At 43.7% G+C, this 24,385-nt stretch overlaps 1 protein-coding gene across 3 annotated transcripts in view; it reads right to left on the bottom strand.

Moving 5' to 3' along the window:
- Positions 1-18,838, bottom strand: part of PHACTR4 (phosphatase and actin regulator 4) — a 59,944-nt gene extending 41,106 nt beyond the window's left edge. The window contains exons 1-2 of one of the 3 annotated variants that reach the window (XM_034753914.1): positions 18,765-18,814; positions 16,372-16,442 (exon numbers count right to left, since the gene is read on the bottom strand). Coding sequence is in view for 2 of the 3 variants with exons in the window: in XM_034753910.1 (XP_034609801.1) it covers positions 8,804-8,822 (19 nt within the window). In the remaining variant the exon portion in view is untranslated. Of the gene's footprint in view, positions 1-8,803; positions 9,120-16,371; positions 16,443-18,764 lie in introns of those variants that run through there. The other 2 variants (XM_034753911.1, XM_034753910.1) reach the window with 2 other exon arrangements.
- Positions 18,839-24,385: the final 5,547 nt, after the last annotated feature.

The following is a 24,385-nucleotide window of genomic DNA, read 5'->3' as shown; positions in this document are numbered from 1 at the left end:
ATAGTAACATCTTCACTAAAGCGCTACAGCGACGCCGCTGTCACACTGTACGTGAAGACAAACCTTTAGTGTAAACAAGGCGCTGGTGGATGCCACCATCTAACTCTGTCCCAAGGCAGATCTAGACAACATGGGAGTTATAACCAGACAGGTTATTTATTCCAGGACATTACATTTGGTTTCAGAGTGGGCTGAATTCTGACCAATGGAGACAACTGTCAAGGATAACAAATAATACTATTGCCATCATTTCCTGGCTTCGGCTCAGAACTTCCCCATGGATTTTAAACTGACAGAGGCAGTGTTTAGTGACCTGCACACAGCAGTGGAAGTCAACAGCTGCTGAGTTCAACACCACCTGACACCAAATCTTCTATGTCCTTTGACAAGTCACGTAGCCTAAGGTTACCCCTGGGAGAAAATGTACCTATCTCAGAGTGAGGAGGATCAACGTGTGTCAAGCACCTCGGAGATGGAAGAACACTACAAATGCCAAATATGATGCAGGCCTGGCTTCCACAGCCAGTATTGCTTATGCATTGTGTTTGACTCATATCGCTTCTGAGACAATGCAATGGCAATTGTTTACACTGTCAAGGCCATTCTACATAATTAAAGGAAACAGTCAAGAGATGAGATAACACTGACTGAGATCAGGAGATCCTTGCGAAAGTAACAGCGGGCTACAAAGTTGCCCATTCTCCAGATGTCACCATACAGGTTTTCCCAGTACCGTCCAGTATCCTTCCCTTCCTTCCACATAAGCCTTTCCTTGCCCCCTCACAGTGGAAACTAGCACCAACCACCACAATATTGGGTACCAATGGCATCAGACCAAAATATTAGCCAAAAAGGATTAATGGGAATAGTGCAATCCTTCCAGTCACAATCAAGAGTCACTCCTGAAGAGAGCAGACTTGGCAAAGGTTGCATGAGGCTGAGGACAATTTCAGGGCTGCTCACAGATCCTGCTGGCCAACAGAAGAAAAGATTTGAAACACAGAAACGGCAGTGCTAGTCTTCCGGCTGTGAACATACTTCTAAGACACTGGACTGGTCAAAGCAGTGGTGTTTGAATCCCTTTGTCTCTGCCCAATGCACCCTTTGTAGATTTTACACTTTGCTGCTACATGTCTGTGTGATACCGCAACTCACACAGAGATCACTTGCATTTGCATGTAGTGATTAATCTCCTGGGGAGCTTCGCATGACACTTTAATATGAAATACATTTGACTGTACTGCAGATAGGTTCCCCACCTTCAGATAGGTCCACAATGGACTTGCTTGGCGAGGGAGGACAGGAAGAGGTCAATATGTTCCACGCTAATATATATTGTATAAAGCAACATTATGCTCCTCGCTCTGCTGCCGCTGCTCCCCCCCTCCCCCAAGGAATTTCTGTATTGGAGATCCACGATAAATTGATAGAGGAATATAACTTTGGCACAGTCAAACAGGCTTACTCTTAAGGTCATTTGTTTGCTATGGCTGTGTTATATTTCATCTGCGGCACAGAATGTATTTAATAGGGGTACATACACACAGGAATCGGCCAGGTCTCTAATGCGGTTTACATTTGGTATGCTAGAGTTTAGTCTTATTAGGTTCCCAATTAAACAGGCCGCACCCCTTGTTACATCAGCTGAGGGTGCTCTCTTGGTGAAGCTAGGAGGAGCAGAGGTGCAGCTCCAATGTTCCTCAAGCATAAACTGTTGCCAGGAGTCCATATGTCCCAGGGCATCGGCAGCTGAGCACACGCTGGGCAGTTATTGATGCTGGCCCTCGTGTTCTTACAGAGCCTGGGGAAAGGCAGGGTACAGCCGTACTTGAAACAAAAAATCATTTTCACTGAAATGTTTATAAAATCTCTATTGTAAAATCAAAAACGTTGGCACTAAAAGCAAGCAGCCCTTTATAAGGACTTTCCTGCATTTGGGGATATTTTTGGTTGCCACAGAAAATATGTGCTCACTTACTGGGTATTCATGTAAAGTGCCCATGACGCTGGCAGACCAGGTGCCAGCTCACGCCAGAGCCCCAGGCCAATTCACCTGTGTATGAGTATAGATCAAAGTCACTGTTAAGTGTATAAGAGTGTATTTGGTGTTTAACCGTCGTGAAAACTAGCGGGATGTTATTTGCATTGTTCTCATTTATCTGTAGTATAATAATGTAGTATACTGCATTATAATGTAGTAGCAAATATTTGTATTGTGTATACCCCTGTAACTAAATAACCCATCAAACAAGAAAGAAGCCTGGTGGAATGCCAATGAAGAACAGAAAAAAAGCTAATTTCAAAGCAAAAATGGTCATTGTGTGTGATGATCAGAGGTCAAGACTCAAAATGCATTCCTCACTCTGTCATCAAAGGAAAAGCCCACGTGGGTCGTGACACTGTCAGCTTGTTTTCTGTGAGAAGAAGCTAGAAAGAGGGATTCAAGAAAAGATCCTGCATCTCTGAACTGTTTGGACTCTTACAGGGAAGTGTACCAGATGCAAAGCGGAGATCCCCAGAGATTCTGGGAACCCTGGAAAGACTTTTGGGAAACTGGCAGTTTATTACATCACTGCCACCATTTGGAATTAAAATAATGACTCACCTGTACATAGATTTTACCTGCTTTAACTTCTCAATAACTCTCATTTCCTTTTCTTAGCTAATAAACCTTTCATTAGTTTACTATAGAATTGGCTACAGCATCTTTGATGTAAGATCTAGAGTATGAATTGCGGAGGCAAGTGACTGGTCTCTTGGGACTGGAAGCAACGTCAACGTGATGTGATTACTGGTATAAGTGACCTTTTATCACAAAGTCCAGTTTGTCTGGATGGCAAAATAGTCTGGAGGGTCTAGTGGGGACAGTCTGTGACTCCATGATGAGACTGGTATAGTGTGATCCAGGAGTTCACATTTGTCACTGGCATGGTGAAATCTAATTATAGAACACACCACCAGTTAGGGGTGTCTGCCCTGAAGAAGGCCCGCACAGTCATTAGCCACTCCAGACAGCGTGACAGTGCCATTCTACTCGAACGTCACTAAAAAATAGCCTTGCACGGGGGGTTCCATTTTATTGCATCACAAGAGAACCAGCTCAATTTAGAAGAAGGAAAAAAAGGTTGTCTTCCCCCCCCCCCCCAACTTCCAAAGTCAATCTAGGGTCTGGTTCTTTCTGAATTCTGCTTCTTCACTGCCTGTAAGATATTTTGCTGACCAAGTTCTGTCTACAGTTACATCTTTGTAACTAAGACCAGAACCAGAAAGTCAGTTGGGGTTGTCCTAATGGAGGGCATAATTTGGCCATGAATCTAGAATTCCATTAAGTAATTATAAGTAATGCATTTAGTGCCAAAGGAAATACGTGAAGAGACCCAGGGAGGATGTTGCATAAGAAGGGGGTATTTTTAGTCATTCATTAGGGTAGAATTGCAATTTGAGTTTGTGGACTATTGCAAAGCGGTGTTAAAATTTCGAGCTCTCACTTTAAGGGTAAGGAATTTAAGCCCTTGGCTACACTGGCGCTTTCCAGCGCTGCAACTTTCTCGCTCAGGGGTGTGAAAAAACACCCCCCTGAGCGCAGAAGTTACAGTGCTGTAAAGCGCCAGTGTAAACATTGCCCCAGCGCTGTAAGCTAATCCCCTCGGGGAGGTGGAGTACCTGCGGCGCTGGGAGAGCGCTCTTCAAAGCGCTGCCGCGAGAGCGCTCCCGCAGCAGCGCTTTGGAGTTTTGAGTGTAGCCAAGCCCTAAGAAAGTCTATGATCTGGGTCTTCAGTCAGTCAGTCTGCAAGAGCCAGCCTAGAGCAAGGTGGGATGAGTTATGCCTCTCTGCCTTACAGAGTCTGTTTTCTCTGTGTGTGTGTTTTTGGTTCTGGTATGTTAGGGCTCTGGATTTTAAGAAATAAAGTCGTGTTCCATTGCAATCTTCCAGAAAGAGTATTTATCTAATTTTGGTTTGCATGTTGTGAACATAACATAGCTCCTTGGGTCTTCCCTGTTCCTGACAGCAGCATGTCCATTTCCAGCAGATACATTTTCTCAATTCAAAAATCAGTGAAGAACTAGGCTATACAACCCATTGGGAGAATAAGCCTCTCTGTGAGGATTAGACAAACTTAACGTCAGGCTCGGGGGGGTAGTAGAGATAAGAAAATACAAATGGAGACCAGCGCACGCACCAGACTCGGTGGAACAATCCCATTACAGAGGGCACAAGCAGATTGCTCAATATTTCAGAGAGATAATGGGATTAACTTCATGGTCAGCATCATTTGATCCTGCTAATTGCAGAATTTCACTCCCAAAGCCCTCATGTCATTGATTCGGCGGGAGATTCCCCCCACCCAACATGAAGCTTGTGTAATTAATTAGTGTCAGCATTTTCCACTTAATTAAATTCAGAGAGATATTTTCCTTTCCTCCCCAAAGCAAAATATTACCTAGTCCCTGCAATGCACTAGTACTTCAACCCAATATAGTGTCTGTATTTCCTGCACCAAGGGACTGAGTATCTACTTGCTTAATTAGCACTAATGGGAGTCTAAATCCCCCCATACTTTAGCATTCCCTCAGTTAGAAGGGAAGAACAATCACTTCCCATACTGTGATTTTTCCACTGCCCAGCACCTTAGATAAGCAGCTATTTAGATAAGCGCAGAGAGAAGAACATTCTGTGCATTCTGCACAGGTGCAGGGCAATGAAGGATCAGGTCCACATAATTAAAAAAAAATTCTAACTAGATCATTAAAAGTAGTGGAAAGTAGAGTCCTTTATAGGTAAGATTTTAGTGAGTTTCTTCATTTTGTATTTGGTACCATGGTATGGACAGAAGGAGGAGAGAGAAGACTGACAAAAGTTATGTCTTCAAACTGATTTTACACAGTTTCCAGAGGAATGCAGTTATGGGGTTCACTGAATGTCAATAATTGTGGCTTCATTGGATCTTTATGGATACCCCCAGAAGGGGGAAAAGGCTTGCCACAAGCAAAGTTACCCGGTAACCTCCCCCAGCTATGCAGTTTCTGAAGGATTTAAAAGGACAAACTTTGCAAATCTGAAGAAGCCCCCTGGAATTCAAATTTAGTCTCAGAACCTGAATATCAAGAAAAGCTTCCTGACATCCCTGAAACAGACTCTCAAGGGGAGCTGAACCCACCCCATTGCTTGGAATTTAAAACCTAAATTGGACAACCCACGAATAAGAACGATCCCACATTTGCAGGTAGTAGCTGATCTAATTGGGTCTTATCCATCTGTAACTTCTATGATTCCACTAACCTTGCTTCGTGTATTAATGCATCTGGAAAGAAAAAACAGTGAATGACAGGAAACACTCTGCCCTAGCACAAAGCAAATGGAACAAAGAGCTCATTTCCATGCTTCTAATGCCCATAAAGTAAGGTTTATCTTCTTGCACTTTAAAATTCTTAGAAACGCACTGTAGAACGAGCCCTTGTTATTGACGTGTCTGAAAATCAGACACTGCATTGGCTGAGGTTTCCATTAGACTGCCCTGTCAACATAATACCCCTCCGTGAGAGGTACTTAACTATGCAGATGGGAGGAACTTTCCTGTCGGTGAAGTAGCGTCTTCACTAAAGTGCAACAGCATGCAGCATTGTACAGCAGACAAGCTCTCAGTTCTGATCCCACTGTCTTGTTCAACAAGTAGTCAAAAAAAAGGATTTACTCTTTTGTGTTTACTCTTCCTTTAAGCCACTCCTAAGGCAGATGGCATGGAGGAAGTCTCTTTCACTTTTATATGAACACCTTGAAATAAACACACAAGGTAACGTTTATTGCTGCTATTAAAACATTTATCAAAGTAGAGTATCCTTCAGAGAAAATAATAAACACATCCCAAGCTCCCTCGGTGGAAAGTAACCTGCCCTTTGTGAATCAGATTACTGCAAACTCATCTAATGGGAATCACTCCCTAAGCTTCCAAACCCATTCTCCTTGCCAGTTGATGACTCACTGGAAGGCGAGCCTTGTAAATTAATCCCTTATTGCAGCCACGCCATAGAAGGAGAGGGGAAAAAAAACAACAAACAAAGCAAACAGTTCATGGGGCTGTTTCCTAGTCAGAGGGGGGTAACCACAGTAGAAATATAAAGGACTAAGCCTTGTTTTCTTTCTGTAAGATTCCTTTCAGAATGTGCAGAAATTATTAAATTCCGCATTTCAAAGTGCAGGGGGAGAAGGCTTTTGTTGTGGAGCACAACATGGATTATGCCTCCCTTGCTCTTTCGTCCCTATCCTCAAGCAATTATAACCTGCTTTCAAGCCAGACTCAAGATATAAAACTGGCTTGTAGCCGGTAAAATTCAGCATCCGTTGCCACCATTGTTTGGCTACAACTTGACTGCAGGTTTTGTTGGTTTGGATTTATTTTTTTAAATCATGCTCCAGTTTCAGCTAAACTACTTGTTCATGGAAGATGCAAACAGGCAGATCTACAAGTAAGGGCCCTGATCCTGTAGTCTGGTCCATACAGGCAGATAAATGCATCATTCCAATGAAATCAGTGGATGCTATGCAGGGTCAGGGTATACCTGCATGGATCAAACTCCAGAACTGGGGCCAAAGTTACCAGCTTTTCTATACTAAATCCCTGGTTTTGCAGGAATTGCTATAGTCTTTTGGTAAACAGAGACTGTCCGTGACTTTACTTCTCATGACAAGGAACACAATCAGAAAAACAGATTTCGGAGGCAGATATTAGGCAAACCTTCACCTCATTCAGCAGCTATTTTACAAAGCAAAGAGACGAGTCTGACTCACTGATAGGCCACTAAGGGTAAAAGTAAAACCTTTCATTACAACTGGAGAGCTCATAAGAAAAAAATCAGGCAAGAAATCAGTGTTCCCCCCCAATTAAATATAACCATGCCATTTCTACAGCCTACAAACTGCAAACTAAGTAATGTCTGCCCTCTAGTGGTCCAATAGTAGGCTATAAAATGCACTCAAATACACAACAGAAAATTTCTGTACACCTAGCAAGTTAGCCTTGAGCATATTTGTAGAGACAACCGCTGAATGGATGTTGCAGGCTTTACTGTAACTGCACAGATGTCATTACACACACGTCAGAGCCAAGTCATGTACGAAAACTAGATTACAAGAATGAAAGGAAAGCAAACAGGCAACACAAGATGCTCAAGTAAACTAGATCATAATGTGTCACACTTAATAGCGCAGCGGTGTAAGTATTAAGGGGATGGCCAGGTGACCAGAAACAAGGATTCTTAAATTCTTTCATAGTGTAGATTACATCTTGAGTCCAGTTAGCCACTTCCTCTCCCACTCACAGGAACACGACCACTACGTGGCAGTGACAGCAATCGCTTAGGTAGAAAAGAGTATTTGTGAATGAGGTAAGTGTTTAACTCAGCAGTTCCCATACTATGGGTTATGACCGCAAGTGTGATCATGCCATCAACAGATGGGGTCACAAACCTGACTGAAGATACAAACCAACTACAAACACGTCAGGACTTGCTCTACACTATGGCATCCTCTGTATGTGCAACCTGGCACACAATGCACGCAAGGTCATGTCGCAGGGAGGGTGCCGTTTTGTCCGGCACGTATTCCTGTTAGGGCTCGCACAGCACTGCCTCCAGCAGCGAGTGTAGTGATATAATAAGGAGGTTGAGGGGATCAGTAAGTCTGAAAATGGGATCATGCAGGCAAAGTTTGGGAAGCGCTATTTCAGAAAGGACTGATCAGTCTCCTTTTGCTCTTCAGTTCATTTCTCCCTCCTTCTTGTAATTCACCCTTCCCTGGAGTGGATGGGGAAGGTCTTGTGATTAAGGCACTGGCCTAGGACTTAGGACATCTGAATTCTGTTCCTAGCTCTATCAGACTCCCCTGGGCAAGTCACTTAATCTCCGTGCCTCGGTTTCTCCTCTACAAGATGAGGATAGCAGTAATGATTTACCTCATGGGGTACTGCAAGAATCCATTCAGTAATGCTTCAGATGTGCTGCTATTACTGTGAGGAGTGCCATGGAAAAGCAGGTATGTCGAATAATGCCTGTTGCTGGTCCCTTCCCCGCTTCCCCCCAACTTGTCCTCTTTCCTGCACATGCAGCCCAGCTGCTGAATTCCCTTCTCCCCTGGAACATGCTGTCCAGGTTCCTATTTGTCCTCCCCCTACCCCCTTGCACAGGCTGTCTGGTCTCCTGCTCCTCTGGGACACTGTTTACTATTCAGCTAGCGCTATGAATGTGCATGAATGCTTTACAGTGCAGCTAGAGACCTAGCAGTCTAAGGTAACAATCCAGACCAAACAGGAGGCGATAACAAAGAGCAGGGTAGGAAGCAGAAGGATGAGGCTGCGCTGATCACAGAGTAGCTCGTAGCGTCTCCTCAGAGAGGCAGCTCGGCTGTCTGAAGCGTCAAAGCCAGCCCCACAGGACTGGCTCACTTTGCATGGGCCAACCACCAGCAAGTGCTCCCAAGAAAGTTTGACAATCCCAGACTTACAGAACAGTGCTCTTCATCGTGACACAGGGCTCGTCTCCACTGCAGCGCTAACTCAGGCTCTTACTTGGGTGTTGCCCCTATCCCGGCTCCCGTTCAAACTTAAAACCCTCTCACCCAAACATGGTGGTGCTTTCAATCCAGACCAGCTGAGGTATAGATTACAGCCCCCTTTGCAGAGAGGACACGGCCTATACCACTTGAGTGCTGATAGTCCTCCAATGCCTTCCCACAATCTCCCACGTACCTAAAAGGACATACAAGTCCTCCCACAATTCATTGGGAAAGAATCAGAGGGATTCCGCTTACCTGTATCACTAAGAACCATGAGATCTGACCCAAGAAGTTCTAGCAACACACTGGAGAGAGCAGCACCAGTGAGGACAGAGTGACTTGAGTCTTGTTTTCCCGTGTCCACTTACAACCGAGCTAGGCTAACCGTGGTGCTGATCACTTAGGGTCCTCGCTGCAGTGAAGACATACCCACACAAGACAGGACAACTTCCAGGGTAAACGTGAAATGCTGCCAAGATAGCGCATTCAGATTCAGGGAGAGGGGAGAAGTGAACAAACCCAATCAACTAAAGATACCCTCTAAGGGGAGCCCTGTGCAGTCCTCAGCTAAGACAACACACAAATCGCAGCCCTCGAGTTTAGATGAGAGGAATGTAAAAGCCTCAGTAATCATTAACCTACCTTATACCTCAGCTCCCTTTCTGTAATTTTCAGTATCTCACAGGAGTGTTGCAAGGATGAAATCTATTCATGACAAAGGCCCTCTATGGAGGAGGGTCAGATAAATACCTAGATAGGAGACCACAAGAGATCCAGGACCCTCTTTTGTAATAGACTTTGAAGCCTAATATCTGAAGCTTCAGTCTTGAGCCAGGCCAAAAGGTCATTTAATAAAGTTGAATTTAATCACTCAAAATAGTATATAATTGCTTTTTAGAGAGAGATCAATAAGAAACCCTTTATTGTAGTTCAGCAACAAAAGTGTCGCCTCCCATTTCCAAGGTAGCTTAGAGGACCTGCTTTCTGAAGCAAGGCAGACAAAAGTACTCCCTACCCCGAGCGGCGATCAATGATTTTAAAATCTGTCAGTGTCATGAACATTGATTATTCTTCTGTAGGCACAGACAGACCAGCAAGAGTTTTACAGCTCCAAGGAGAGTGCCAGGTGCCTTCTGCAGGTTTCTTGTTACGCTGAAAAGCCTTTAGGGGGCTCAAACCAGCTTCAGAAGTCAGGACCAGGGTTATATTTTAACGTGCTCTCAAGAATCGGTGATAAGGAGATGACAACAGGGGTGAAACAACCAGGGCCATCCCTAGCTATTTTGGTGCCCTACGCAGCCCCGCCCCAGGCCACCGCAGGGGAGCTGTGGGGGGCCCTGCCCCAGGCCTCTGTGGGGGCGGGGGGAGGGGTCTGGCCACTTCCTGCAGGAAGTGGAATGACCTGGCCCCAGCCTGCTCTGCTCCCCTGGCTCCCAGGCTTGGAGGGAACCGCCCCCTAGCACTCGCTGGCAGCCAGGGGAGCAGAGCAGGCTGGGGCCAGGTTGCTCTACTTACTGGTGAGTGCAGGCCCGACCACTTCTGGAGTCCTCAGGGGAGTCGGGACGGGGAAGAGCCGGAACAGGGGCTGGAGCAGCACGCAGCTGCGCAGGGCAGCAGGAAATTTGGTGCCCGAAATTTCCTGGTGCCCTACGCAGCTGCGTACTTTGCGTCTGGGTAAGGACGGCCCTGGATATAACTAAGAACAGTTAGAAACCAAGCGGAGTTCCTCACTCTGAATCGGCACTAACTCCGCAGCATGCTGGCGCCCATAATGCAGCCTTGTTCAGCCAATGCTCTTCACAAAGCACCAGGGCAGTAACACTAAGGAGACACAAAGTTCAGTTTACTTAAAAAGAAAACAACTAGGTCTGCATGAGTTTCGCCGCAGCCACTGTTGTGGGCCATTTAAGCACAGAGTTGTTGTGCAAAACAGCCTTTAGGAAATCAGGGAAGAAGACTATTTTTTTTAAAATGGGGTACAAGACAATTCCACTTATCCAAAGCTCCCACTTACCCTGGCTGCATCCAAACAGAGGTTACTCCCCCACATATGACTCGCCTAACCTAGTTAACTTCCCCCATCTAAACCCTCCAGACAGGGAGGCAGTAGAACTGGAAGCCATCCAAGGAAAAAGGCAGACTTCAAAATAGAATCCAAATCTTCTGACACCCACAATGACCTTTGCTACCGTATACCTTGTTCAAGCAAAACTAAAGGTCAGTGCCAGTATGTCCACAGCTTAGCCTCTAAACCATGAAATAGCAAGTTTAACTTGCACTTTCTCCAACACAGAACCATCTGTACACACTGCTATTTGCAGACTTGGCTATGTGCTCTAACCACTTTATCAGTCACTGGACAGGGGGTACTGCAAAGTTACCAAGTCTCTAAAGACTCGACACATAACTTTGCAATTCCAGACCTGGAAAGAAAAGAAGTCAGAGTCCATACAGCAGCTTGGGATTCCTTTTATTGCCGGATCAACTGACTGTTGCACGACTGATCTGATATATTTGCAAATGTGGCAAGTAGTGATGCCTTTACTGTTTCTCATCTAGCTGCCCGGAGCACACAGCCAACACTCAGTAAACAATTTCACTAAGAACTGGAATATCCATTGCAAATTTAAGAATACAAACAAAAAGCCACCAGGTTAATACATCCCATGGTACTTTGTTAACTTGACAAGTGTAGTCAATTTAATTATTTATGATAACGCTTCCAAGTGTTCTGTACTGTATTTTGTTAAAAGGTCGTGAGGTATTATGAAATCACTTCAATTTCCTGTAAGTTTTACTAATGATGAAATCCTGCCTTTTTGAGTGTGCCTGTAAATTAGCAAACTTCCACTGAAATTAAAATATGCTTAATCTCAGGCACTTAGCTAGCTCTTGTATCATATACACCGTTTACATTACTCGCAATTTACAAAGCCCCATAACGCCATGATGGAATCACGTGGTATGACTTGGGGGGAGGGGGAGGAACCCATCCTTTGCATTGTGGAATAGATTACAATGATATTCTTCTCATTGGCTGCTTGCCATTTGTAGAACTGATGAATGAAATTGTTTTTAATTGTTCACTCTATTAATGTAACTTCATGAGTAAAGTTTTATGAATGAAACAACATTCATTCATGAAACCGGTTACCCCAATAACTGGCTAATTGACAATTAAGATGCTTGTTAAGAGCCATAGCTGTTCAGCCAGTTGCTCTTGTAAGTTTCACTGTCAATCCTTTTCCTGCTTAAATCACTGAGACTTGCACTATTTCAACATTGTCACTTCTGTTCACTGTTTGCCATCCACGACACTTGTCTATATTGTCACTTCTGTTCACTGTTTGCCATATTGTAATTCAAACCCCATTTTAAAACGCTTACTCCATTTTGTAAAAGCTTGCTGCCTTTGCAAACCCTGCTGTAATCTTATTAGTTTAGTTTAGATGTGTGAATGAGGTATGTATGGATGACTGAATCAACCTCCAGCGCCAGCCAGTCCTGATAAAACAGAGTTCAAACACCAACAGCTGAAGATGCAGACAACAGCCCTAACAAAGTAAGAAAAGTCCATCCTAAAAAGAAAAAAACAAAAGGTACAATAGAAGGAAGATCAAAGCCAGGTCCCAGGCTGAAAGTTAGGTCTGCAATTGACGGGTGATCAATCACCAAACCCAGAGGCAGTGCGACACAGCAAGACCTATAGACTCTGGATTCAAACTAAAGCTTATAAAAAGGATGGGTGAGATGGAAGACTTTGGAGGGTAACATTTTGCTGCCAACATGGAAGGGCATGGGTGCATGCCCAAAAGAGACCCAGCCCTTCCTTGTGCCCGGCTTTCCTGGCCAGTTAGCCGCCACAAGCTACGAACCCAAGCCACAAACTCAAGCTACATTCAGGACTGGTAACTATCTAGCAGCTGCAGAACATTTGATGTGTGTCTCTGTGTGTGTATGTATATACATAGGTATTAGTTATTGGTCATAAATCAAATTGTGTTATCATAATAAATGTGGCATCTTTGTCTTGCCCCCTAAAACGATCCTGTGTAGTTTTGTCTGCATAACACATTCTTAAGGGGATCGGTGGGGAAAGTGGGTAACAGCTGTGAGCCTTACCACTGAAGTATTCCAGCATTCTCATGGTTTGTCAGTTAATTTGCTTTACAGATCAAAACAGGAGATCATTCACAACAGTGGCAGGACATCTCCAGAGCTTTAGTCTCAAACTCAGAAGTGCATCTTCAGCTCTTTCGCACAGAAGCATGCAAAAGCTTTCAGACAGGTTTCCTCTAGATGTCCATGCACAATTAGTAAAGGTCTATTCTTACATCAACCTATAGGCAAGCTGACTTCTAGTTAGACTTTTAATCATCAGAAGGGGATTCCCCACTTGGATGTTGTCTAATACAGTAGTAACACTAAAGCAAGTTCAAGAAACCTTTGGTTTCCAAATCAGAAGCAGTCCATTCATCCGAGTCCCCCGGCAAACGCAGAGGGTGGAGATCGATGCACAATGCTTCCCCCTCCCCACCATTTCTTTCCATTTTAAAGCGTAATATGTTCATGTGAAAATAAGCGTGGGTGGTGAAAGGAGCCAGATGGATAGCCCTGGAGATGGAGGTCCTCAATTTTTCTGGAGATCAGGTGACAACAAGCAGCAGAAGGGCAAGTATATCCCTAGCACAATGTCCTGCTCGAAGTGCTTCAACCCTGAACCTGCAGAGACCATCACTAGAGCAGAGGAGAATACCGTCTACATGCCCAATTAAATCCTTAGACCTTCTGCCCAAGAAGGTACCAGTGAGTGCCACTTTTCTCTGTGATTCTTGTGGACTCCTCTCCCTGCCAAATACTGGATTGACATGTCCACCTCATTTCACAGAAGACCTCAGTCACCAGGTAGTAACCTGTAGTCACTACTGACCTGGGCTGGATTCACACTGGCAAACTATCATTCAAGTGCTATATCCTATAAACCACTTCCTCTTTTTTTTTTTTTTTTTTTTTTTTTTTAACAGCTGCTAACTCAAATGGCTTTATAAACCCATCTGAATTTTCCTTTGTTATGTGAAGGTATATACACAAAGGAACAGCAAGAAAAACATTGGCAGCTCCATTTAAAGTGGGGGCAGAAAACATATTCCTATTTGCTATGTTAACCGGTTTTGTTTTTTTCATAACAGACTTTACCTGTCCAGAGTGTTCTGTTCTATCCTACCAACCACCTGCCTTACCTGGAAACATCAAGCCTGGCAGGTGATGTTTAAAATAAGAAGCAGTGAGAAATCCCAGCGGGAAGATAAAATCCATACACATACACCCCACCTCGCAACCAGGGACTAGAGCATATTGAAGTAAATGTTATTTTTAGCTATCTGCAGCAGAGGCCGCTGGAACACGACTGAAGCATGGAGTCACATCATTCTGGCCACCACAGTCTCTTTGTTACAGCACCCACCCTGTCTTTCAGCTAAATAATCTCTGGATAAAAACAGTGACTAAAAACAGTCCTCCTGGCAATCTAGTACTGAAAAACCTCAAAATACTCCTTTGATCTCGGCTTCCCTGCAGATAGGACAGTTATTAGACAGCAGGGACCAGTGGTTGTGTATTTAGAGGAGTATAGCTTCTCCAAACACACCTTAAACAGATGATTTAAAAATACCATCATCCATATATATGGAATAATTATATACCTTACTTACATGCTGCTTTTTACATGAAGCTCTCAAGGCACTTCAAAGTATTATCCCCATTTGTGCAGGTGAAGACAGTGTGGAAGCAGAGATCCGACAACAGGAATGAAGTAACTTGCCCAACGCCACAAAGGAAACCAGTGGCAGAACTAGGAACTAGATGTGGGTATCCTGACTACTAGCTTCCTCCTCTCACCAGATTATAGTGCCTCCCAGAGAGTTTAAACTCTGAAAAGCAATAGACATTTAGCCCAGCAGCTACAATGGAGTCTCAAACAAATGACCCACTGGCTTTCACGGAGGAGAGTGAGGGCCATTGAATATTGTGGCTGTTCCAAGCACATCTTAAAAGATGGGAGCAGTTGGAAAGAGTGGCATGGCAGGAACTGAAGTGGGGGGGATGTCAATCCTGATTAAAGAAATAGGACAGAAGTTTCCTCAGCAATATCTTCAGTGCCACCTCTGAGAAAGCAAGAAGACTTCTTGGAAGAAGCTTGTGGGTATAGAAGAGTCTACCCTACCCCAGCATGAATTTCTGCTTGACTAACAGCACAACATGACAGGTTCCTAGCATGCCTCACCGATCCCGAACACAAGATTATAGCCTGGATGGCTGGTAGCAATAAAATCCTAAATCGAGTTCTAGTAAAATTTCCAAGCACAGTAATTCCATCAGCGTCCTCTGCTCTCAAGACAGGAGAGCTACAAAAAGGTCCTCCCAATAATTGCCAAATAGATTCCTAGACTCAGAAAGAAGCAAAAATTCTGACATCAGAAAACCAAAGGTTTTCACAGGCAGCTGAAAGGATACGATGATGCCGCCCACAAACACTTCCCCGTGAAAAAAAGAGCAAATAAGCTCGGTGCAAGTGTTCAAAAATGGTTCGTTCAAGTGCTACTGGAAAGCGAACTAGAGGTTTGTTTCCGCATTATTTCATCCCAGCGCCACAGCAGAGTTTCCAAATAGCCATGGGCTTAAGGGGAGATTTCTACTGCCAAAAAGAGAATCAGATGCTTAAACTATTTGCTTCTTAAGATCACATCATGGAACTATCCAGGTAAAATGCTAGATCTCAATACTAGAAAAGATTCCTACATTTCAAAAAAAAAAACAACACAGGATCCCAGACCAGCTATTTTAAGAGCATCCAAGAAACAATGTTATTTTTTGGATGCTGATGGAGTGTGGGTTGGGAATGGAACAGCAGAAATATACTCTAAAAATAGAATATGGCCTTTAGCAAAACTTCACTCCCAATGTGTTGACAGGAAAGACCTGAGAAGGGAAAAAGTAAATTAGCTGACTGAGTATTCCAACAATATTTTCCTCAACAGATCACTTGCGTAAGTGGGATCTCGTCAAGGCCTCGCAAAGAAGCCTTGGCCCACCATTTCCTGGGTGCATCACTTGTCAGCACCCCTTCTCCTGCCTCACTCATGGAGTTAAACCTGGAAACTAGCAAGCTTCCCCCAGCTCTGACACATGGAAAATGAATGCAAGTATGAGTCTGACGAGGATTTAACACCACACTAGTCATGTTGGTGCCTCAGCACCTACCCAAAACCATGTTATTTCCATCTTGGCAGATTTTTCTTCCTCTTTGATGGGTTTCACATCACCAGTTAGTAAGAGTACCAGGAGGCCTGTATATTCCTTTCCCTCTAGACCTCAGTGGAGGAGCTGAGCTCAATACTATGCTAAAACGCCACTATAATTGTCTACAAGGAATGCTCGCACTAGCCTTCACTGATGATCATAAATTAAAATCTGAAGGCAGCAGCAAATCTGTCATTTTTGATTAACCAAGGCAGCCAGCCAAAAGGAGCTTCCGTCCCTACCCATGCGCGGCTAGTGAAGCCGGGTGACTGAAAGGAAAGATGATTAATCGTACAGTCCCAGTGGCCATTTGGGTGCATTGCAATGCTATTCAGAGCACACCACCTCTGAACATGTGCCAATAAAGTCAAAACAAAAGCCAGCCATGCAGTATTGTGAAGGTGGTTAATATACAACTGGTTAAGGACAGGAATCGATCAAGTCATTAGGTTTTGAAAAAACAAAGGGAGCCAGTCTCAGCTCAGCTAGTCACACAGCTCCTCCAGTTAAAAGCTCAGCCTTACCTCCTCTCCAGTCAGTGCCGGGAATAGAACCCAGGAATCCTGAATTTAGTAGCACTTGGAGAATGAACCTCCTTAAAAGCAAAGTAATTTAAAAAAAATAATAATAATACTCAATGACCCATCTGTTTATTCTACCTCTTATTGTTTCCAGCCATGTTAACAATATAAACCAGTAGGTTTAAAGAGTCACAACAGGCTGAAATAAAATATAGCCACGGCCCTTTTGAGTAGAAGTGCAAAATATAACCGTTCTCGCACTTGTATAGCTGAGTGTTCAAATGGGGGGAGGTGGGTGATTCTGCATGGCTCAGGAGAACGGTAATGAGATTTAGAGCTTTCCACCTCTAGGTCACTAGAGCAGTCAAGGTCAAGAGTGAGCTAGATTGGTTGTAATCTGATGGCTGCTTGCTGGCCTCTGTAAAATGAATTTGAGGTCTAAGTCAATTGCCAGTGGACAGATGATGGCTTTTGTGACACGGACACAAACTGGTTGCTGGCAGTCTCAGCAGAGAGGCTCAGGATTAACTAGATAACACAATCTGCATTGCAGCCACCCCCAGAAGAGTCCCTTCAGTGCCAACTGAGGCATACTGGAGGGGTGACAGAAACTTGCGCTGCTGTTGTCTGTTCTGTGGATAAACGGAAAGATTCCATCCCCATGGCCATCGCTCCAGCATCTATTACCAGCACTGAAGTCATTTACTTAAAAAGTTGTCAGTTGCAAGTTAGTTTAACGTGTCCCAAAGCAACTTTTTTTTGGAGGAAAAGGGGAATAGCATGAAAAAAGCATTCACGTTATAGGCTATCACAGTGCACAGCAGTAACTTGTTACCAGGAATTTCACCACGAGCAGTTTCTATGCATATTCACTTTGGCACAGAAAGAAGAACTGTTCTAGCTGACCCATTAGGGTCCAGGAGATCAGTTTTCCACAAAGTCCTAACTTGGCCTTCACACAAAGGTGCTGACATTGTTGCACGAAGACAATGCCACTGTTGAACATCGCTCAATTCCCTAGTTAAGGGTGATATAATTTGTCTCTGTGAGGACGCCCCACGGGCAAGATTTGTGGTCACGCAACTTTATTACTTCGCTTATGTCACAGCTCATTACAAACTGCAAGTGATCCAATAAATGGCTGGCATTTAAATGTAATTTAATTATAGAGACTTTTTAAAAAGGGGCCCTTGTATATCCAACGCCAAGCTGAGGATAATCTTTGCTATGACTTCATCTTAAGCCTGCAGCCATGGAATGAATTAACACCATACTTCAATGGGATGTAAGGTGAAATGCACCCAAATTTGTATTGGTGGGTGGGTGGGTGTGAGAGAGAAAAAGAGATCGACTCCTTCTGATGAAGGGAAGATGAAATGTTTGCAAAAAAAGCAGTTTCTAGCCAGGTGGCTGCCTTTTTCTATTGCCTATTGACAATATTTGTAGCCATTCAGAAAAAGCCCTTATTCTATGCAGATCTCTACCACTTGAACTGAGGCCAAATCCAGTTTGCATCACAGATTAGGTTTAACTAACACATTGATCAGTTTGCCTCAGAGCAAGTCATGCAGTGCCTAAGGCAATTACTCTAAAATCAGCTTTTTTAAATTAAAGAACCCTACATCTTTCACATGGCAGCACGGTCTAGGGGAATAAATATGGAACTTGAACTACAGCTACTGTTTTCTAAGCCCTGTCTTTCCACAGAACTGCAGAGTGTGGCTTTGGGCAAGCTTCAGTTTCACCATTTGTAAAACAGTAATGGCTACTTGCCTGTAAAGTGCTTTGAGGATTGCAGAATCAATTCTGATCCCTCTCACCTATGAGATCCAGAGTATCTTTGGGCTGGTCTACACCGGGGTGGGGGGATGAGAAGGTGGGGTCGATGTAAGATACGCAACTTCAGCTATGGGAATAGCGTCGCTGAAGTCGACGTATCTTATTTCGATTTACCTCGGGTCCTCACGGAGCGGGATCGACGGCCACGGCTTCCCCGTCGACTCCGCTACCGCCGCTCCCTCCAGTGGAGTTCAGGAATCGACGGGAGCGCGTTCGGGGATCGATATATCGCGTCTAGACGAGACGCGATATATCGATCCCCGATAGATCGATTGCTACCCGCCGATTCGGCGGGTAGTCTGGACGTACCCTTTGATAAAGATAGTCCAGGTGTACAAGATTTTAACTGATCAGAATCCGGTCTTTGAAGTGCTGCATAGGTGCTATACGGCATTAGTTCTGATCTTTCTGGTTGTCTTTTATCCACCATTTGGACATTTATGATTCAAGACCCAGAAATTAAGGAAGTACCATTTCGTTATGAAAATGTAGGAGAACCAAGGCTGAAGGAAAAAAGACCAACAAACTGTGGTATGGGGATCCAGGAGAGTACTTACCAGTGTTTTCTTCCATTCCTGTGGTACGCTAGCTTTCTGAAAAATTCCTGCAGAGAGAAAAAAACAAAATGTAAGTGCAAGTTGATAGCAGAAAAATCCTGAGTTTTACCAAAGCCTTAGTCTACTTTAGCTTCCATTTCAATAATGGCTAACCAAGTCTTTAACCAGCAGGCAGGTAACTGAGCTCCAGGTTAGGGAATCCTATCTGGCAATTTTGGAACAAGATGGAAAGACACTAATATCCACCCCCTTAGCACAAAAGCGTGACAAGTCCTATCATGGTGAACTAATTCCAGGGAGCTTCAGATTTCAGAATACTTTGGGTTTGAACATTCTCTTTTGTCGCTGTTCCATGCAAATGCAAATGCATCATCTCTGCTACCCACCTCAAATATTGCAAGTCAAAAGAGGAGTCAGCCGTACTGGCAGGTTCTAAATCTGCCCCCAGGAGAGCGCAAGTCTGGGAAACCTCCCCCTTTCAGCACTAATGCTGGAGCACTAGCCGTCCCATACACAAGAATATATTTGCAAGATAAAAATGAAAGTTATTAACACCACTTTAACCTCCAAGTGCCATGCATGTGGTGTGTGTTCTGCGTATGGAAACTACTTATGCCGTGGACAGGCAAATCTAAAACTACAACTTCATTAACAAAGCGTCAAATACTTCTTCCATGGATAAATCATAGCTGCATCCCCAAGGCCGTGTGCCTTAACCTATAAACAGGATGGATAAAAACGGATGATGTAAAAGATTAAAATTGGATCTATTTAAACTGCCTTTTTAAACAAATCTATAAAATTAAATGTGAAATTGACAATTTATGTTAAGGCCTAAAAGTATAATCTATTAAAATAATTTAAATGAAATACAAAAAATAATATTAAGCAGTATGTGTTTGCTGCCAAGTTTTGAAGAAAGTCAACCACTGAACTAGTGGAAGGCACTGGCTAAGCATCTGAAACCAGAGTTTGTTGGCGTGCTAGACCAGATTTTGACAGAAGTAGCCTCTTCTGCAGGGGGAGAGAGAATATTTTCTTCATTTCAGTTTATTCAACTAGTTCAGTTCAATGACTAGTTCATTCAAAGTTAAGGAACAAATACGGAATTGAAAAAGCAGGAAAGCTTGTTTTCCTCTTCTAATCGAGGAATAAAAACTAGGCATGAGATGATGAGATCTACAAGTTCTAAAACCTTGAATGATTTAAATGCAAAACAAGGGATTATCTTTGTTAATTTTTTCTTATGTACCCAGCACAATTAAGGGTGTTGTATTTAATTAAAAAAAAATATCCTATTTTTTTGCATTTTTAATTGTATTTGAATTTCCACCCAAATAGCGCTTGACACAAATCACAAGTAAAAAGTTACTGTAATCCAGTAAAGAAGAAATGCATCATTTACCACCTTCTAATACAATAAAAATGGAAAAATTAAGAATCTAAATAAATGTAAATTAAGCTATATAATTGTTTAAATAACTGTGTAAAGATACAGCGTGTCCTCCTGTTTATCAGAAAGAAGCACCAAATTTAGTGCAAGGGCAATTTTTAGTTGCAAATCAACATATTTTAGTGGTTACCAACCAACCAGACTCAACCTTTCTTTAGGAAAAAAACTAAAAAGTACAAGCGCAAAATATAATTAAAACTGATTCTTTAAATCAAGGTTTTCTGCTTGCTGATTTAAGTCACGATTAAAGTTAGCAATTTAAATCACTTTGACTTAAATCAATCCACCATGCCTACAAAAATGAGAACATTTCAATGCTTACCTAGAGAGAATGGAAATAGGTCATGTTCATAGGAAGCTTTTAGAAACCACAGGGTGGTATATTTAGCTGTGACACTGAGTATGTTTCCCAGACCTGAAGAAGAGCTCTGTGTCAGCTCGAACACTTGTGTCTCTCACAAGAGAAGTTGGTCCAATAAAAGATATTACCTCATCTACCTTGTCTCTCAAGTCTGAATTTATGGTAAAATGTCTTAAGAATTAAAAGAAATAGTGGCACTATGCTGGAAAACAGCTTTCTTACCGAGATTCTCTAAGTTCTGAACGGCAGAGGAACTAAACAGTGCACCTTCACTGAAGTATACTTATACAGAATCATAAATGTGCTTGGTGCTTTAGTGCAGTTTTGTTGTAGCCATGTTGGTACAATAAAAACTATTACCTCACCCACCTTGTCTCTCTTGCTGTTTTAAAACAATGCTGAGTCCCTGTGCAGAAGAGCTTGCAGTTGCTAAGCGCAACAGAAGCTGATGAAAACAGGGAGGGATTGAGGAAGGATGCTATTAGTGATATATGCCTGGAGGGTTACCTGGTGAGTTTAAGGTCTCCACTTACACAAGTGACTTCTTAAAGGCAGAGCTTTTTAACCTTGCAAGCTGCATCACCACTTCAAAAACAGACTCCAAGGAGAAACTGCAGAATTGGAATTAATTTGCAAACTGGACACCATTAAATTAGGCTTGAATAAAGACTGGGACTGGATGGGTCATTACACAAAGTAAAACCTATTTCCCCATGCTATTTTCCCCCCTACTGTTACTCACACCTGTTGGAAATGGGCCATCCTGATTATCACTACAAATGTTTTTTTTCTCCTGCTGATAATATCCCACCTTAACTGATTACTCTCTTTATAGTTAGTATAGCTACACCCATTTTTCATGTCCTCTGTGTATATATATCTTCCTACTGTATTGTCCACTGCACGCATCCGACGAAGTGGGTTTTAGCCCACGAAAGGTTATGCTCAAATAAATTTGTTGGCTACACTTGCGGATTCACAGCACTGCCGCGGCAGCGCTGTGAAGCGCGAGTGTAGTCGCGCCGCCAGCGCTGCGAGAGCTCTCTAGCAGTGCCGTAAGTACTCCACCTCTCTGAGGGGAATAGCTTGCAGCACTGCGAGCGAGCGTGCAGCGCTGATTACACTGGCGCTTTACAGCACTGCACTCGCTGCGCTCGGGGGGGGGGGTGTTTTTTCACACCCCTGAGCGCAGCAAGTGCAGCGCTGTGAATTGCCAGTGTAGCCAAGGCCTAAGGTGCCACAAGTACTCCTCCTCCTCATCACCACTTCCCACGCTCACTTCATCAATTCAATCTATGCCTTAGCACCTAGCAGCCTGAAACAACTCTTCAGTTCACCTTTGTCTCTGGCAGCCAAGAAGTGCTGTTGGCCAGGCCAGGAACGCTGTGAGTTTCCCCACCTTGACAAATTCCTCAATTTTAGAATGTGTATTCAGTCTGTGCTACTATCCCAAGGTAGGGGAGACTATACTCTTACCCACAGCAGGGTTGGAACTGTGTTTGAACAAGCAGTTGCTAGCGGAGCTTTAAACTTGGCTGAACTATATAGCCAGAACTCTCTCTGGTCAGAGAATCATGCCCTAGGCTACCAATACTTAAAGCATTCCATTCCAGCACTGTTTAGACAGGAAAGAAAAGGAAAAAGAAAAAACTTGTCCACAATGACCAGGGAAACCGTGCCAGAACTTCGTTTGCACAACCACGTTTAAACTGTTCTCACCATAGTGTGGATAGTGCCTGTCCCAAGCCCACCAGTCAGCACGCACAGACCCCGGGTGCAGCAGGCCATATTAAACTTCTTTGTTTAAAACCTCTAGGCACTTCCAGCCAACGGAGTCCATTCGCATTAAAATTTATAACAAACCCCTAGCTCCATGTCATACGGCTGTCCTGGAACTTCTGAAGACAGCTTCACTATAATACCATCCGCAAGGACTAGAATGAATGCTACACACTTCTACCTATCAGAGGTCATTTTAGCTGCTTTACAAACTCCTTAACCAAAAAAACCGATCCAGCACTTTCACCTCAGAGTGCAAATCTTCAGCTAGCAAGGGCTGGATGGTGGAGGCATTTGTAGGTCAAGTCACCGTACCTGCTGTCTCAGTAAGCCTTATAGAAAAGGGAAGTCAGGAGAGGAATGGAAACAGACACTTCAATGCTACTTTCACCACAGCACAGTCAGATTATAGCAACCCTCCAACCACCCAGGGATTTCAGTTTCATTTCCTTTTCAAGGATGTTCGCCACAGGCTGCGCTCACTGAGCGTTGCTTACTCCAAGGTGCATATTTGTGCTTGGAATATTAATCCTTTCAGTCCCCTGCTCCGGCTGGATGCGCCAAGAACATCTGTCTCAAAGCCTGACAGAGCACTGGGATTCTCCCTAGTGTAGCTCTAAAGCCAAATTCTTCTAGTTATTACAGAACAGGTATAATGAAAACAGTCATATTAGGGAAATGGAATGTGATCTAAGAGCAAGAAGCAGTGGAGTCAGGATTCCTAGAGTCTATTCCTGGCTCTGTCACTCAACTGCATGAGCTGGAAGAGGTCCACAGAATCATAGAATATCAGGGTTGGAAGGGACCTCAGGAGGTCATCTAGTCCAACCCCCTGCTCAAAGCAGGACCAATCCCCACACAGATTTTTGCCCCAGATCCCTAAATGGCCCACTCAAGGATTGAACTCACAACCCTGGGTTTAGCAGGCCAATGCTCAAACCACTGAGCTATCCCTCCCCCCAATTTAAAGGAACAGTGACCTGTTTCCGCCCGGTTTCGAACCGGGGATGTTTCGCGTGTTAGGTGAACGGGATAACCACTACACTACGGGGCTTTCACATCTATGCTTCCTTGTGGCAATTTGTGTTCCTAAATGGGATCAGAACAGTGGTCCAGCTAGTTCTGTGTCCTGTTTCCAACAGTGGCCAATACTAGCTACTTCAGACAGTTTGCTTCTGCAATAAGTAAACATGGGATAATCTGCTCCCCTCTCCCCCGTGAAAGTTTCCTCCTACCCTAGGGTGACCAGATGTCCCCATTTTATAGGGACAGTCCCAATTTTTGGGTCTTTTTCTTATACAGGCTCCTATTACCCCCCACCCCCATCCCAATTTTTCACATTTGCTGTCTGGTCACCCTATCCTACCCCCAATAGTTGAAGGTTGGTTTATGCTCTGATGCCACAGGATTTTTTCCACTCCATGCATCTGATGAAGTGGGTTTTAGCCCATGAAAGCTTATGCCCAAATACATTTGTTAGTCTCTAAGGTGCCATAAGGACTCCTTGTTGTTTTTGCTGATACAGACTAACAGGGCCACCACTCTGAAACCTGCCACAGGATCTGTAGCCCTCAGAAGGACTCTGGATATTCTTGTTATCCACATAAACGTTAAAGGCCTTTTTAGAATCCTGTTACAGGCCTCAATGACATTCTGGGGCAATGGATTTCACAAGGTGAATTGTGTTTAAGGAGTTTCCTTTTATCAGTTCTGAATACACCATCTTCCAATTTTATCGGAAGTCCCTTGTCGTGTTATGAGACGGGGAAACAGATGTGCTGTCTTCCTTACCTATATCATTCATTATTTTGTATACTTCAAGCAAGGAGTATGGGGAATAAAAAGGAAGAACTGAAAGTATTACTACACAAGCTAAATAATGATTTAATTGGCATCACAGACACTTTGTGGGATAAGTCTCACGACTGGAATATTGGTATAGAGGGGTATAGCTTGAAAGGCCAATATAATACACGTTAAGCCACTAGTTTCCATACAGATTTAACATTCTGATCATTGGCTCCCCAT

Source organism: Trachemys scripta, chromosome 20 (genome assembly GCF_013100865.1).
Source record: "Trachemys scripta elegans isolate TJP31775 chromosome 20, CAS_Tse_1.0, whole genome shotgun sequence".
NCBI classification, from domain to species: domain Eukaryota; kingdom Metazoa; phylum Chordata; order Testudines; family Emydidae; genus Trachemys; species Trachemys scripta.
Note: the sequence above shows the minus strand (reverse complement) of the source record. Positions and strands in the feature narration are given on the sequence as shown.